The following is a 16,774-nucleotide window of genomic DNA, read 5'->3' as shown; positions in this document are numbered from 1 at the left end:
GCAGAGCAGATGCTGAACAAGATCTTCTTTTTCTATGGAAGTGAACGGCCACCTTTGATTCTAATTTTGCAAGTGAATCTATTATATATTAAGGGTTATAGACCCTGCTATTTGGTATTGAGAAATGTAACATGCTGATGTGCTTATTAGCAGGTTTCACTGGGTACATCACAAAGTCAGTATTTGTCTAAACAGGCCAATGGTTGCTCCCTACTATTCGACCTTAGTGTATTAAAGGTTGAATGGTGTTTCTTTGGAGTGGGACTGAGGGTACACAATTTAAGAGAAATAATATGTATTTAGGCAGTTCTGAGGTTTAAAAAAAAAAGCACTGTAACCATTCTCTTAGGTGATCTCTATACTAATCTGAGGGTGGGTTGAGTATGTGTAACTCTTACTTTAAATGAGAAACAGAGATTTAGATATTGGGCAAAGGTCACACAAGTTGGTGGCAGAATGCTTTTTTGCAGTTAAATCATATAAGAATTTCTGATTTTAATTCTTGAGGCGGCTGTGAATTTTTTATTGTTATAGGATACCTAGTTGATTAGATAAAATAACAGAGTTAATGCCCAGAGTAAGCTTAAGTGTTTTTGTTTTATTTGTAGCACCCAGAGGCCTCTATTCAGGCTGTTTTTTCAGATGCCCAAATGCATATTTGGGCATTAGAAGGTAAGCCATCTCAGTGAACTACAACTTTGATTTTCATTATCAGTTAAATACTGAAGTATATCCAAAAAAAAAAAAAAAAAATACTGCCATATATCCATGAAAGGTCGGTTCTGGGCTTTGATCTCAATCTTTGAATTTTTAGATACATTTTTAAATTTTTGTTTTGTATAGATCATTTTTCTTAAATATTTAGGTGTACTTTAACTTAGGCAGAAATTTCCCTTATATTTGAGCAAAGAAATTGAACTTGGGATTCTTGCCTTTTTCTACTTCAAAAAACTGTGATTAATGGATTGTTTTCAACTGTCAACTTAAGATGACATAACATTTTTAACATTTTAACATATTTAACTTAGCTTGAATATGAAAACTTAGTTGTTACAAAACTGAGTTCTTTCTTTTTTTTTTTTTATCATCCAGATCCTGACTTGTCAGTGCTTAGAATGATACTTCCTCAGAGAGCCCTTTCCTGACCCCCTATGAAAAGTGTCCTTATAGCTGTCACTCTGTTCCCTTATTGTTTTGTTTTCCTTCCTACCACTCATCACCACCAAACATAGTATTATTTAAAAGCTTTTTTTCTGCTAGAATGCAGACTGTCATCTTACTCATGTCCCTATGTAGTTGAACACCTTTTTAGTTCCTATTAATAATCTTTTTCCCATTTTCCTATTATATTACCCCCTCCTCTATTTTAGGTTCTTTATATATTCAGGATATTAATTCTTTCTCAGTAGATGTATTGCAAATAGATTAGCATGATTTGTATTTCCTTTTAATTTTTTTTTTCTTTTCCCTTGAGGTTTGTCTCACTTAGTAGCAGCATCATTTACCGAAGATAGATTTGGAGTTGTCCAGACTACACTACCAGCTATTCTTAATACTTTATTGACGCTGCAAGAGGTAGGCAGTATTTGGGTTTGGGAGTAGAGGTCGTGTCTTTCCCTCCCTCCCAGATTTTTCAGTTTGTTTCTTATAGATCACATTTATTGCATAACAAAACATAGGTTAGATGTTAAAATGTGCTACTGTTCTCACCCTTAGGAAATAATAATCTAAGAGAGACCAGGAAGAGAAAACTTCTAATTCCTTTGTAAATAATAATTTTATAGAAACAGAAAAAGGAAGTTATTACACCTCTGGTATTAATCAGATTATTTAGGATTTTCGGATTCTCTTCATTGCTATAAATTTGGATCTTTACGCAACTTGTAGACCTATAGTTGAATTATCCATGCAGATAAATGTTACCTATTGGCCAGAGGCTCAAGAAGGTAAAGCTGAGGTTAGTGGATACCTGTTTCCAGGTTGGGTGCATAGTTTTAAAGTAGCAGTTCTTTTTAATCCTAGATATAAGGACAGAAAAATAGAACCTATGTTTCTTGCTTTTGAATAGGCTGCCTTTCCTGACCTCATGTTGGATGGTGTGTTTTACACTGCCCTGTCATTTTAGTTGTAAGTCAGAGGAGAGCTAGGAACACTGAGAGCCAAAAACATTTCGGGGTGGGAGCTAGGCCGCACAGTAGGTTTTCTGGAGGAATGGTGTTGAAGTAGGTTTAAAGGAGAAGAGTTGGTGCATCTTTGGGTCTTGGGAAGCAATGTAAGACATGAAAAGAAAACAGGCTTCACTGCTCCTTTTTTCAACTCAATTTATTTTACCTCTTAAAAAGTCTTACCCATCAAAGCCAGTGATTTTTGTTTTTTTTGCCTTTGAATTCTTTCTGTGCTCACTTTGTCATGTATGTTTTTTGAGACATGTGTACAAGTGAATAGTTTTTTATTTGTATTCTTTTCCCAGCTACCTTTCTCTAAGGAAATAATTTCTGAGCATTTCTTATGACGCGTAATAGTAGACTTATCTAACCACATAGTAGGATACCCAGGATTTGGGCATATCTTTGACACATACAGCATAGTTTGTCTTTTTTATCACGCTGGTAGTGTAGTTTAACAGTACAGTACTTTGTAGTCTCCAGAGCAATTTCTTCTTCTGTTTTTTTTTTTTTTTTTCAATTAGGAAAACTTATTTTTAAGTTTTCTATATATTAAGTTTCTGGGATTTTTTAAATTTTATTTTATTGAACTTTTAAAATTCAACTCTAATTAACATACAAGTGTTATGAGGTTTATAATATAATGATTCAACAATTTTATACATTGGTCAGTGCTCATATAATAAGTGTACTCTTAATTCCTTTCATCTGTTTCACCCATCCCCCCACCAGCCTCCCTTCTGGTGACCACCAGTTTGTTCTCCACAGTTAAGAGTCTGGTTTTTTGTTTGCCTTTTTTTTTTTTTCTTTCTTTCTTTTGTTTTTTTTAAATCCAGCCTCACTCCTGTCAGAATGGCTAAAATAAAAAACACAAGAAGTAACCAGCGTTGGTGAGGATGTAGAGAAAAAGGGAGCCTCTTGCACTGTTGGTGGGAATAAAAACCGGTGCGACCACCGTGGGAAATAGTATGGAGATTCCTCAAAACATTAAAAGTAGAATAACCATATGATCCAGTAATTCCACTACCGGATGTTCACTCAAAGAAAATGAAAGCATAATTTGAAAAGATACATGCCCCCCTAATGTTTATTGTTGCATTATTTACAACAGCCAAGATACGGAACTAACCTAAGTGTCCATCTATAGATGAACAGATAAAGAAGATGTGGGGACACACATGTGTGCATACACACACACAAGCACACACACACACTGGGATATCACTTAGCCATTAAAAAGAATGAGATCTTGTCATTTGCAACAACATGGGTAGAACTGGAGAGTATTATGCTAAGTGAAATGTCAGAGAAGGAATAATACTATATGATTTCACTCATTTTTTCTGATCCTCATAACTATCTTGTGAAGAAAGTATGGATGGAGTTATTTAGGCCTATTTTACAGATGAGGGAGGGTTGGAAATGCGGTGGCTTACCTCAGGTCTCACACACAAGTCTCGCAGGTAGCAGAGCTGGGACTTGAGGGCATCAGCAGTATAGAACTGTGAGTTGGAAGGCTCAGAGACCCTTGACCTATATTCTTTTATAAGTCACAGTTCATTCTTTGTTCCTCTAGACTTCTGTGGTACTCTACCCAGTGTTTGTGTAGTACTCTGAAAGAAATTATTTTTCTTTGATTTTTTTTTAACAACTCCATAAGGTTAGGATAAGGCCTATTGTACATGATTGTGTCTCCCTCGAAAAGGCTATATATATTGGTATGACTTACTCAAGATCATACTCAGTAAATGTTCAAGGCAGATTTAAAAACTAGGCTTTCAGACCCCAGGTCCTTTGCCTCTGTGAGGGCCTGGAGGGGTATGCATTTCTTAACCTTTTTCTAAGATAGAATGTCAGAAGGACCAAAGTGTGAGATCCAGAGTCAGTTCTTCCTGTGTCTAAATCCTAGCTCCTACTACTTCGTACCTGTGCAACCTTGGAAATGCATTTATAATATTTCATTGAATCTAGGATATCATTAATTAGAAGATATATCTCCATTTCAGAAATTATAAAATGGGGGGAAGTATGTTATATAACCAAATAGCAATCTCTAAACATATGCATCTGTATCTGGAAAATGGAGGGAGTGATAACAGTACTTACCACATAGGGATGTGAAGAATTAATGAGATTATCTCTGTAAAGCACTCAAGGTGCCTATCCCACACTGACTGCCCAGCAGATAATAAGCCTTTATTACTTTGTTATTATTACCATGTTGTATGACAGTATTTTTACAGTGTACAGGAGAAAAGGGTCTTTCAAGATGAAAAAAAAATGTATTACTATCAATACTGTATGCACACTTGAGCACTGGGTGTATATTGAAGTGAGGAATCACTGAAATTCTACTCCAGAAACCAATATTGCACAGTATGTTAACTAACAAATTTAAATTTAAAAAAATACTGTAAGCAAGCGTTCCAGGAGATACAGTGTCAGACAGATGCCCAGTTCAAGTCCAGTAGTTCCTTAGTGATTAAGGGTAATTTATTAAACATCTTTGAGATCAGTGTTTTCATCTTTAAAATATAGTACCCTAAAGGGTTATGATGAGGATTAGAGATAAAATCTGTAAAAAGCCTAGAGTGGTGTCTGGCCAAGTTATCAATTGCCTGGCAATTACCAGTTACCATGCGCTAAGATACAGAATAAAAAAAGACAGAATTTACGGGTACAAATAATTAACTACAATTTTAATAAGTGCCCCAGTGCACAGAAATGCAGGATGATCAGGGAACATAAAAAAGGTATGCAATAAATAGTAGGTACTACGTACTATTATTATAAAAACATCTCATTAAATGCAAGGATTGTGATGTTAGCATGGTGGCTTTGTTAGCAAATTGTTGTATTATTTAAACAAGATAACATAAATAAAGCAGTTAACTCAGTTCCTGGCACACAATCAGTAAATTTATCTACCAGCATCATCTAATATTTTTATTATTTTGTAAGCTGTGGTTGCCTCCAGCAGCAATTTTGTTCCCCAGGAGACTTTCGTCAATGTCTGAAGACATTGTGATTGGCATAGATAGAGAGGAGGGCTACTGGCATCTGTTGTGTGGAGACCACAGATGCTGCTAAATGGCCTGTAATGCATCGGGCAGCCCCCACAACAGAGAATCACCTAGTCCAAAATGTCAGTAGTACTGAGTTTGAGAAACTCTGCTCTGTAGTCATGATTTCCATTAACAAATTCCATAACAAAGCTGTTATCCCTACCACTTGTTTGGGATTCTGGCTTTAGTGGAATAAACCTTTCTTTTAACTGGGTTTTAAGAGGATTCTTGAGACCAGGGACTTTGAAGGCTTTATACAGTAGACATTTGTTAATGACATGGGTACGTAAATATTCATGAGAGAGCAACTGGAGTTTTCTCTTCATTTGGCTTTTGTGCAAATACTGCTGCATATAAATACAAATGGGCCCAAGGTGCCTATTTTCATAGGATAGCCCTTCTTCAGATTTCTATTAGGCTAAGGTAAGATCTTCTTGGAATTTTTAACTTTTCCTGAAGAGTGTGTTGTTAAGTGGTTATGCTGTACTCACTGCTTACCCTTTTCATTATTTGAGATAATTCTTCACTAAGTATTTGAGATCCCAGTTGTGTAATCTGAGTCTTCGCCAGGAAGCATATGTAGTACTCAAAGATACTTGTGTAATCTCACAGCTAATTAAGTATTTCAGTTCAACCATGGGGCACATCATCAAATATTACAAACTGGTGTATCTTAGATTTAAGTTACTCATGTACTACTTTCATAGTTTTTGCTGTAACTGTTTATTATACCATATATTATTGTCATAATTTTAGTCGTATGCCACTTGAGCTATTATTTTCTTAGTATTTAAGTCATCCATTTTTAACTTAAATTTATATTAAAGCAAATTTCATATTACTTTTATAAAAGGAAAACTAGCCTGAGTCACTACAAACAGAGGTGTGCAGTTCCTTATCTCAAACCCTAGGGTATGTTTCAAGATACAGATCTTTTTGGATTTTAAGAATATAACATTGTATACATATCATATATTACATAATACTCCTATTGGAATCTGAGGTAGAATCCCCTTAATGAGGTACATTAATACTTTTCTCCAGTGAAATATCTGAGTATACATATTAAGTAAAATAAAGACTATGTATGAGTAGCCTTTGTCAGGTTTTACTGCCAGATGAGGTCAGTTCAGCTCTTGCCACTAATAGAGTTAAAGTTTTTGTTTTCAGGGCATTTTGGATTTCAGTGTTAAGGATAAGACAAAGTGAGAAAAGACAATAATTGAAAGCTCTAGCTAGTAGATAACTATTGTTTGCTGAAGCCCCTGAACCTGAAACCTGTTAATCCTTTGTCATAAAAGGCGATTAGTGAGGTTGAAAGATGTGTTATAGACATATTAGCTCCAAACTCAGTCTTTTCCTCCCTTATTTAACTGTACATCCTTAGGATCTATTGTTTCTTATTTATTTGTTGCGGGTTTTTTTTTTTTTTTGAGCTGTTCTAATTATTTATAGGAGCTGATATTTTGTGATTTTCATTCTTAGAGGTCTTTTGAAGAACAAAGAGAAGGAACAATTCAGTAAAATTCATTCTTTTGCATTTACCCTTAGGATCCTTCTAAAATCTAAGATGTATTTTGAAATCTTAGTGATTTTCCACTTCCATTATCCTGGAACAGTTTGCTCTTTGATCATTCTAGGAATTATTTCATCATTACTCATCAGTTACTCCCAATTGTGGTAAAAAGACCGGTGAGAAAACAGGAAAATGATGGAATCATGTAGTATCACATCATCTTTCAAGAAAAGGCCTATAAGCAATCAACACACATTTTTACAGTCTTTTTTTTTAAGCTTTCATTGAATATAGTTACTAATTCAGAATTTAAAACTTTTTGATTGCCCTAGTAATAGGAAGAAAATTGCCAGTATATTCAATAATTATTTGGATAAATCAGAACATGAATGCAAATGAACAGCACTCAAGACAGCTCTGTCAAATCAAAATATAATGCAATACACTTATGTAACTTTACATTTTCTAGGAGTTACATTAAAAAAATACAGGTGAGGTTAATTTTAATGATATATTTTAATTGTATCTACACTATTATAATTTTATCATGTTATCAATACATAATTTCTAATAAAATATTCTATATATTTTTTAACAGTCGTCAAGGTCTGATGTATATTTTTCACTTATAGCATATCTCAGTTGAGAACTGCCACATTTCAAGTGCTCAGTAGCTACATGTATTTTAGTGGCTACTGTATTGGATGGCATATCTCTAGACTTTAATGACGATCATATTAGAGGAATTTCAGACTATACGTCTTTAGATAATAATATTCTAGGTATATTTTCTCAAACTCAAGAAGTGATGACAGAACAATGTATTTTTAAGGAGAAAAAGGAAATATATGTGACATTCTCATCCAGTAAGTCATTCAAGGGGAAAGAGTTTGTCGTTTGTCTCACAATATTTTATCATGAGAACCTGTGTATCATCCCATTTTGCCAAAAGTACATGTGACAGTATTCTTTCATTTTCTATGATACCTTGCACCAAAATTTACTTTATATGGTTCATTAGTGGATAAGTGCTGAAGGCATACAAAGGTGATCAAAGGGAATCGATGATGTTGAGATGAAAAAACTCACTGGATTGATCATTTGAATTTTTCTTTATAAACCTAAGAGTGAAAATGTCTTCCAGGTACAGTGCATGGAAAATGGCTAATCTCTCTTCAACAACAACAACAACAAAAAATTATGAACTGTCAAAAAATTTTTAAAAATACTGTATTTTGATGGTATCATTCTTCTTATAAGATTACTTTAAATTATAAAAAGACTCCATTGGACCCAGGTTATCTTAAACCCTAGGGTATGTTTCAAGATACAGATCTTTTTGGATTTTAAGAATATAACATTGTGTATGTATCATGTATTACATAATACTCCTATTGGAATCTGAGGTAGAATCCCCTTAATGAGGTACATTAATACTTTTCTCCAGTGAAATATCTGAGTATTCATATTAAATAAAATAAAGACTGTGTATGAGTAGCCTTTGTCGGGTTTTACTGCCAGATGAGGATGACTATTTTCCCTGGTCTGATGAGGGTTAATCAGAAAGTTTACAAGAAAATTGAAAAAAAGTAACTTTATCCCTTATGATTCAGTGTTATCTAATGTTGCTTAAGTTTGTCACTGAATACCACTTCCCATGCTGCCTAAAATTATCTCAACTCTGTCCCAGTCTTAGGAGACACTCTTATAAGTTACTGTTGAAAGAATAAACGATTGAACTTGAACTTGTCATGGCAGACTGAACACACACATTAAATCTTGTTCTTTGCCCCCAAACTGTGCTAAACTACAATAAAAGGACTTTTAAAAAGACATAAATCCATAAACAGGAGAGGAGACAACAGCAACAGAGTCTTCAAAGCTGGAGAGCAGATGGTGAGATAACGAACTTAGCCGATCCCAGAGGCAAATCTGAAATCAGTAGTGGGACAGGCACCAGTACCTCTGGAACCAAGGGTGAAGGGACACATACCAAAATAAGGAGGATGGAAAATAAATAAATAAGGAGGATGGGTGTGAGCCAATTGAAAATCACTCCAACCCCTAGATTCTCTGCTGCTGGTGATCCTCCCCCCAGCAGCTGAGGTTTATCCTTTAGGGAGGGTAGAAAACCGGCGTCTCTGGCTGGCAGAGTTGTGAATAGATATAATAGACACACAGTTGTGCATTCTGTTTGAGAAGCATAGGGGTGTACTTGCCTGAGTGCAGGCCCTCCAGACAGGATACTGGAAAACTCTTCTCTGGGAACTCTGACTAATCCAAGAAGAAAAACAAAGTTACTGAGTTGGGCATCCAACCTTAAAAAACCCCATGCAGATCACCTATTGTGAAGCTTGTTGTCAGTGATCTCTGTGTACTCAGAGCATTCTGTCTGCTTTTTTAGGAGGTCTCACTCAGTCATGAGCCAGGGATCACTAGATTTCTGAGCAAAGTCTCTAATGCAGAAGATAGAGACCAAAGAAGCAAAGGAAGGGAAAGAAGAAACTAAAACAACCAAAACAACAAAAATCATCAAAATCCACAGAAATAGGAGAGGGTATTGCGTCTTTGAAACAAAAATAGGATGCTAAAATAAAGAGGATCACTCAAGAGTTCTTGAAATTAAAAACATGACAGAAATAATTTTAACTGTCTTTTCGTGGTTACAGCCAAAACTGTAAAGAATAGGCTTATATTACTTGTCACTGTAGATGTGATCTTGCTATAGTAGATTAATCCACTTACACTTTTATATTTTCAGTTCTCCCTTTTCTTAATGTAGTTATATCATTTAAAAATTATATTGTTTACCTTGGACCTTTAAAAGATATATTTAAATCTCTTTACCAAGCATAAATAAAGCGTTTCACTTGTGAATTCTCTCTCTCCCCACCTATTCTTGCTCACAGATGCTTTAGTATCTAGAAGTGAAAAGGAAGATAAGCTAGTTTAGTAAATAATTTTATGTAAAATATGAAGTTCTGGTCTTTTTTTCTTTTTGCTGAGATTTATAATGAAAATACTCTCAGCAATCACACACTGTAAGCAGAGTAGGATGTCTGTGTTTAATTTCTCAATTTTGCACTTTCAAAGCCATTGGAGTGTAGCTCCTTTTTTTAGAGGGCGAGCCTGTACTTTTCCCTACTAACTGCTTTAGGGGCTGAGCCTTTACTGTGTTGTTTCTCAAACTGTTCTTCTTCTTTTTTTTTTTTTTTTCCTTAAACTGTCCTGTGATTCAAAATAAATGTTGTCTATTATGTCTTTTTTTTTCTTTCTTTTTTTTTTTAATGAGATACACACACACACACACACACACACACACACAGACGCAGGCAGAGGGAGAAGCAGGCTCCATGCAGGGAGCCCGACATGGGACTCGATCCTGGGTCTCCAGGGCTGAAGGCAGCACTCAATCGCTGAGCCACCTGGGCCGTCTTAGTATGTCTTTATGATGTGTAAATCTATCAGTTGATTTGAAGTAAAATCTCCTTAATCTTTTCAACTAATACGGCTTTGTTGATATTCTGAACTATTTGCTTTCTTTTTTTTTCTTGATCTAGGCAGTTGACAAGTACTTCAAGCTTCCTCATGCTTCCAGTAAACCACCTCGGATTTCAGGAAGCCTTGTGGACACTTCCTATAAAACATTAAGATTTGCATTTAGAGCATCACTAAAAACTGCCATCTATCGAATAACTACTACATTTGGTGAACATCTGAAGTAAGTTTACCAGTCTTAATCCATGATAAGAATCCCCTTTCAGGAGTTCCCTTAAGAAATAGGTTTGAAAATTATAAAGGCTCACATGTTGAACATGCTTTTTTGGGACTTTCATGGTTCTTACTGGGAATTAACTAGGATTTAGACCTTTTAAATAGTCCAATTTTAAAATTGGGACTATTGTATAAGCTTTGGGGCCTTCTTTCATACAGATAGAAAAGAGGACAGAAAGTTATAAAAGCAGCAAATGTAATCTCATATATAAATGTGTATATATAATTTTTTCTTAACTACCAAAACATCCTTATGAGAGATAAAGGGCAAAAAATGGAGTATCTTTTCAGAAAGGCATATTAAAAATAATCCTGATATTACATCTTGGTCAGCTAAGAGTTGGGGTGAGCAGAGTGTTCCATAAATGAGTCCTGGGTGCTTTGTGAATCATGCTGGAAAAACAGTGACAGATCATAACACCTTCAGAAATGGAACCAGAGAGAAAACCACAAATGCCAAACCTGTTTATATTTAGTTTCATTGATGTTTACTGCTTTCTTGTCATGAAACAATCTAGTTAGGCAGTATAAAGGATACAAGTTTATTAGCTGTGTTTATCACAATTGTAAATGAACTGTAGAAGACACAAGAGATTCCTTTTTCTGTATGCAATCAATAAATAGTTCAGAACTTCCTCATACTGCTTGCTTTTAGAAACAGTAGTATATTTTATTTCCATAATATACAGCAGTAATAGCAGGTTTTTATGTTCCATAAAACCTATGTGGGAATATAAAGCGCTCTAAGATGAAGGTTTTTTTCACTTGTTCAAAAACAAACCTGTTTTTGAATGCTCTCTAGATCTGTGCTCTCTTAATATGGCAGCTAGCTGCATATGGCTGTTGAAATTTAAATTAACTACAAGTTCATTTTGTCAGTCACACTGGCCACATTTTAGTCCTCAGTAACTACATATGGCTAGTGGCTACCATATTAGACAGCTAAGGTCAAACATTTGTGTCATTGCAGAAAGTTTATTGGGACAGCCCTGTTCCATACAATGCAGTTAGCACTTACGTATGTTTTTTTCATGTCCCTTTCTCAAAGAGTCTGTGAAGTGTAGAGGTTACCATAACTGCACAGACAGGGAAACTGAGGCTCAAGGAGGTTAAGAATTTGCCTCATAGCACAATCTAGTTGGTATTAGAACATGAACCTGAAATCAGGTCTTTTCTTAAAATCCCACCTTTTCTCCCTGTGCACTGGACTGCCTCAAAGGTGTAAGCTTCCATAGAGGATCCTCGATGGATGTGGAGCATGAAATATGTGTATTGATAATTGAGCGAAAGCAGAGAGAAAAGGGGACACAGAGTTTTAGATAAGAAAGGGGGATAAATGATTTAAAAAATTAGGAAAATGAAATTCTGCCTTAGTTTCTTTTCTCTGGGAAGAGCCATTTGTTATATATGGTGAGGTCAGTAGAGAGTGTTTTATATACCTGGGACGGAATGGTATGGTGGGAAAAAAGATTTGGAGTTAAAACATTTGGATTTATGTCTGGTTACGTCATTAATTGTCTGTGGTTGAGGTCAAGTTGCCTTATGATTTAACTTGCCCACGATTATGTAAAACCAGAATTCAGACTCAAATCTTTCTGACCCCAGTGTTCTGACGAACAGTATCTATACTCTTAACCAGTAGGCTGAGTTGTCTCTGCTAACCTCTGATCTTTGTGATACTGTCTGCCCTCCTGTGGAAAAGGTGTGTTATCTGGCCTCAATAGTACCCAGAGGGACTCCACACAGTAAAGTACTTGAAATGGTTCAATCGGAGGCAGCTGCAAGGTTTAAGCTAGCAGAGATGTGTATTTATAAGGCAATTTGGGATGATTTGTAGTGAAATTATTATAATAAACTTTTTTGGCACTTTTAAAAATGGTAACTTTCTGTAGCCTGGAATTTTATCATTTAACAATAACATCTTCAACAGCTAGAAAACCAGAAACTGTATTCAGTTTTTGCCCAAAAGTTTAAAAGGAAGTTTTATACTAGTTTCAGTACATATTTGCCATAATTTTGTCAAGGTAATGTATTTTAGTGGGGGCGAACATGAGGAGAGAACTCGGTTTCCCCATCCAAGACATAACTTATGTTCAAAGAGAAAACTAAATCTAAACCACCAAGCTGTTACCTTTGAAAACGATTAGTGGAGTCTATTGTGTTTTAACCAAACATTTTAGTTTAAAGGATCTTATATTAAAGGCAATTCAAATACTCCACAACTCAAAGATAATGTTGGAATCTGGTTTAAATAAAATAATAAAATCCAGAAAATCTACTGCGCGGCCTGGAACTCTGCACAGCAGGTTCCACAGCAGAGCAGGTTACAATCGATGCTTTCACTTGTCAGTCTTAATTTGCTTTGGTCTTTCAGAAGGTAGAAGCATGCCGTTCCTGAATGCAAGACCTCCTCCTCATTAGATTAAGGAGGGTTTTCATCCAGCTTTCTCAGAAGTACTAAATAAGTGAAGATTTCTATTCGTTTTTAATTGTTTTGAAAAATATTGACTCTGTGCTCTGTGGTTCACTTAATATGCTTAATGTAAAATAAAGCTTATGCTTTGAATTTATGTTTCATTTAGTGCTGTGCAAGCATCTGCAGAACATCAGAAAAGACTTCAACAGTTCTTGGAGTTCAAAGAATAGCTCAGTAATATAAACTGTGTTCATTACACTGCTGATACAGCTACAGATGGGACAGTAAATGTTCAGCATTCTTGGATCAGAAGAAAATGGACTAATTAGATGCTTCCTTTGTCGTGGTGGTTGCTTTGAAAACTATACTTTAATGGGAGAAATCATGGAAAGAAATTCTCAACAGAATAACCGAAAACTGCCTTTTCTGTACCGATTGCTTTTTGTGTGTGTGGTATAATAAAATCTTTATTCAATTTTACAGAAGCCTCTATGGCAGTAAAAATGTCTCTAGCTTCTATAGCTTAATAATAATAACTGGAAAATTTTTAGAATTTACTTTTGAGCTGAGTAGAGCCAGTTTAGAAGGTAAAATAGGTTGACTCGATTCAGTTTTCCTAATTGTGCTGAGAGTAGAAGTCTCTGTACGCTCGAAATACATGAGCCTTTTAAGAGTAGTTTCTGTTTACTGAAGGATAAAAGTGGTAACAGTGCAGAAAAATTCACAGAAAAATTACTGTTTAAAGGACATATTTTGTTAATCTGGTAGGTTGTGTTTTTCTTTCCAGGGACAAATTAAATTTGCATGATTGTCCAAAAAAGATCTCAATTTACAGATGCTAACTCTATATAAAGGAATGTGGAAAAATTCAGTTCTTAAGTTACAAGATTAAACATTCACATTTGGTTTTTGAAAGACGATTGACTGACAACTATGAATTTGTTTTCTATCATACTAGTAAACAATAAGTATATGGGTATTTTCCCAACTAGTTTTGCTTTCTTTTTTCTGGAACAAAACATTAAGTGATTGCAGAGGTTTTCAAGTGGGAGAAAAAGTTTTGCAACAAACACCAGGAACTTTCCCTTTTTCCTCTCCATCCCCCCTCCCCCCCCCCCAATCTTCATTAGATCAAATTATTTGGTGATGCTTGTTTGGCCTCACAGAAGGAGCAGCCTTTGCTGTGTTAACTGGCTAATAAAAATATATTAGGAAAATCTTTACAACCAGAAACAACTTAGTCATCAAATAGTGAAACCAAAATGTCGGAGGGCTTAGTGTACTTGGGAGTTTGTTGTATGTCCCAAAAGTGAGCGAGGGAATTTTATAATTTATTAGATCAACTTCTTTGGAGGTAAAAGATCTAAAGTCCTCCTGGTAGGTATTCACTGGACTGGCATTGGGCCAAAATGTTCCCTTGTAATTCTATTATCTGTTCTTTCAACTCTCCTTCAATTTCTTCTTTAAGGTCAGCACAGTATTGTATATGAATCTTTAATGTAGTATGTATGTCTACCATTTGGTTACTTGATGTACTATATCTTTATTCCTTTTGTTTGTTGCCCCTTAACCAGCACATGCCAAATTATAAATGAACCCTGCTGGCCTTTAGAGTGTCTTTAGGAGACAGTTTCCCAGTTGTCAAGTGTCTGGAGTATTTAGGCTAATTGCTACTGCTTTCTTTTTTTCTTCCCTTCCCTCCCTATTCTACTCCCCTCCCGCCCCTTCCTTCCTTCCTTCCTTTTTTTTTCCTCATCTGGAGTAGACTATTCCCTTTTTTGAATATGAATGTTGAATTTTGAATGTGGTAGTTCCTTGGAGATGACCAGAAGACTGTGGCCAGGTTGACTGAAAACTGTTGAGTTCCATATTATAGAGCCATTGAGTTTTTTTCTGTTCCACTCTCCCTGGCTGAGGCATTTTGGGAGAAAAGGGCTCTTAACCTTCTGCTTCCATAAAAGAATTGTGGCCTGTGACCCTCTGGATTCCTGAGAGTGACAATGGGATGATTCCTTTAAACTTTGACTTAATTTGGATAAAATAATCTGGCTTAGGTTTAGGTTTTTGCCATTTCCCATATGCTTTGGGGAAAGGTATATTTGATGAGCAGTGTGAACATTTCTGAGATGTTCATCCATATTATCTCTCAAGAGAATGTGCTGTGTAAGAAATAGAGGTCACATCATGTCTTCCTAGTGGAGATTTGGAAACCGCTTCCCCAAATCTGGATTGTATTTAGTAGATAAGAGTCAGTTCCTTTTCCCTGTTGTGAGTTGATAATCTGTTGGGGTAGGGTGTTGCTCAATCACCTGTTACTAAAGAGAGCTCCTTCTCCTGTGCACAAGGAGAAGGATCTTAGGAAAGCCAAAAGGAGGGAGGCATTTCCTTTGATGAAGTCCCATCGTGCCTGTGAGCCCACTGATGCTATAACATTGGCCTGAAAGTTAGAGTGTGTTCTTTAAAAGCTTTTCTCTGTCAGTACAAAATCTGGTCCTGTCAGCTCTTGTGTGATGTCTGCTTGGCCTTAGCATAAATTCACATAGCTTCTTTCCCGGGGAACTGGGAAACTGTCCTACAATAAACCACTACAGTTGAGAGGATGTGGATAAGCAACAATTTGTTACTTTGCTGGATTTGTTCCTTGGTAATTGTTTTGTGTATCTTCCTGTAAATATGGTAATCTGTTTATATCCTTTTGTATATGACTGACACTGACTTGGGTAGAAAAATAAATTGACATTTTTCTGAATGGGACTGTTCATTAAAATACATGTATCCTCGAGATCAGTCATTTAATTTCTGGTGTGTGCGTGTTTCTTGAGCCATTTCAGTTCAGTCTCAGTTGTTTATAAAACTTAAAAAGGCTTAACTTCTTGAGAATCTAGTAGCTTTTGCCCCCACCTGGACTGATTGGTGGGTGATCCATGTTCAACGATAACTAATGAGCCTGAATTCTGAAGGTCTCTTTCTTCCGTATCTAAACAAAGGGTGCAAGTGCTGAAAGCCATCGCTTTTCTGGCCAGGATAGTGTTTGTGAGTGGATCATATTCCCCCAAGCTAACAGTTATGTCTGTCAGCTTTATTTCGATTAGTCTCAACCTCACCTCAAGGCAGTTGAGGTGCTACACAAAGGCCCTCAAGTCCCTCTCCGGCTCTCTCAACCCATAGTCCTCTTTCTTTGAAACAGAGTAGCTTAAAACAAAGATAGCCTTATTTCCACAGTTAACAGTCCAGCTATTCTTAGCAAGCTGCTGACCACCATTTTATTTTATTTTATTTTATTTCTTTTTAAGATTATTTATTTATTTACTCATGACAGACACAGAGAGAAAGAGAGGCAGAGGGAGAAGCAGGCTCCATGCAGGCACTGGTCTCCAGGATCACACCCTGGGCCAAAGGCAGGCACTAAACCCCTGAGCCACCCAGGGATTCCCCTGACCACCACTTTAAAATAAGCATTGTTGTTTCTGTTTTAAGGGGGAGAAGACAAGGTCAGGTCAGACAAGCACATGCCTCCTGTAGTTCTCAGTCGTGGTCCTCAGCAGCCTTGACAGTTGCTGTAATGATGTGCAAGTCGATCCGGAACTAGCTAATCATTCAGAAACATTCCGAGTGTTATGGCCTCACGATTAGAAACAAATTGAGCTGCGAAGAAGACAGTTCTTGCCCTTAAGGAGTTTATAATCTACTGCGTGGCATTTGAAACCCAGAATCCGAAACATGAGCTTCACAGGGAGTGAGGTGTGGGGTCCAAGCTCCACAAGAATGCAGATCAGCTTCAGGAGGTCTAGACTGGTTTCCAAGAGATACAGTTTGTAACAAATGCTAAGCAGCGGTC

At 36.2% G+C, this 16,774-nt stretch overlaps 1 protein-coding gene across 1 annotated transcript in view; it reads left to right on the top strand.

The window, feature by feature from the left end:
* The window catches only part of NDC1 (NDC1 transmembrane nucleoporin), a 47,011-nt gene extending 31,279 nt beyond the window's left edge, over positions 1 to 15,732 (top strand). The window contains exons 15-18 of the mRNA XM_072820296.1: positions 609 to 672; positions 1,475 to 1,575; positions 10,307 to 10,467; positions 13,103 to 15,732. Of these exons, the coding sequence (XP_072676397.1) occupies positions 609 to 672; positions 1,475 to 1,575; positions 10,307 to 10,467; positions 13,103 to 13,166 (390 nt within the window). The 3' untranslated portion in view covers positions 13,167 to 15,732. The remainder of the gene's footprint in view (positions 1 to 608; positions 673 to 1,474; positions 1,576 to 10,306; positions 10,468 to 13,102) is intronic.
* Positions 15,733 to 16,774: the final 1,042 nt, after the last annotated feature.

Source organism: Canis lupus, chromosome 3 (assembly GCF_048164855.1).
Source record: "Canis lupus baileyi chromosome 3, mCanLup2.hap1, whole genome shotgun sequence".
In the NCBI taxonomy this organism is placed as follows: domain Eukaryota; kingdom Metazoa; phylum Chordata; class Mammalia; order Carnivora; family Canidae; genus Canis; species Canis lupus.
Note: the sequence above shows the minus strand (reverse complement) of the source record. Positions and strands in the feature narration are given on the sequence as shown.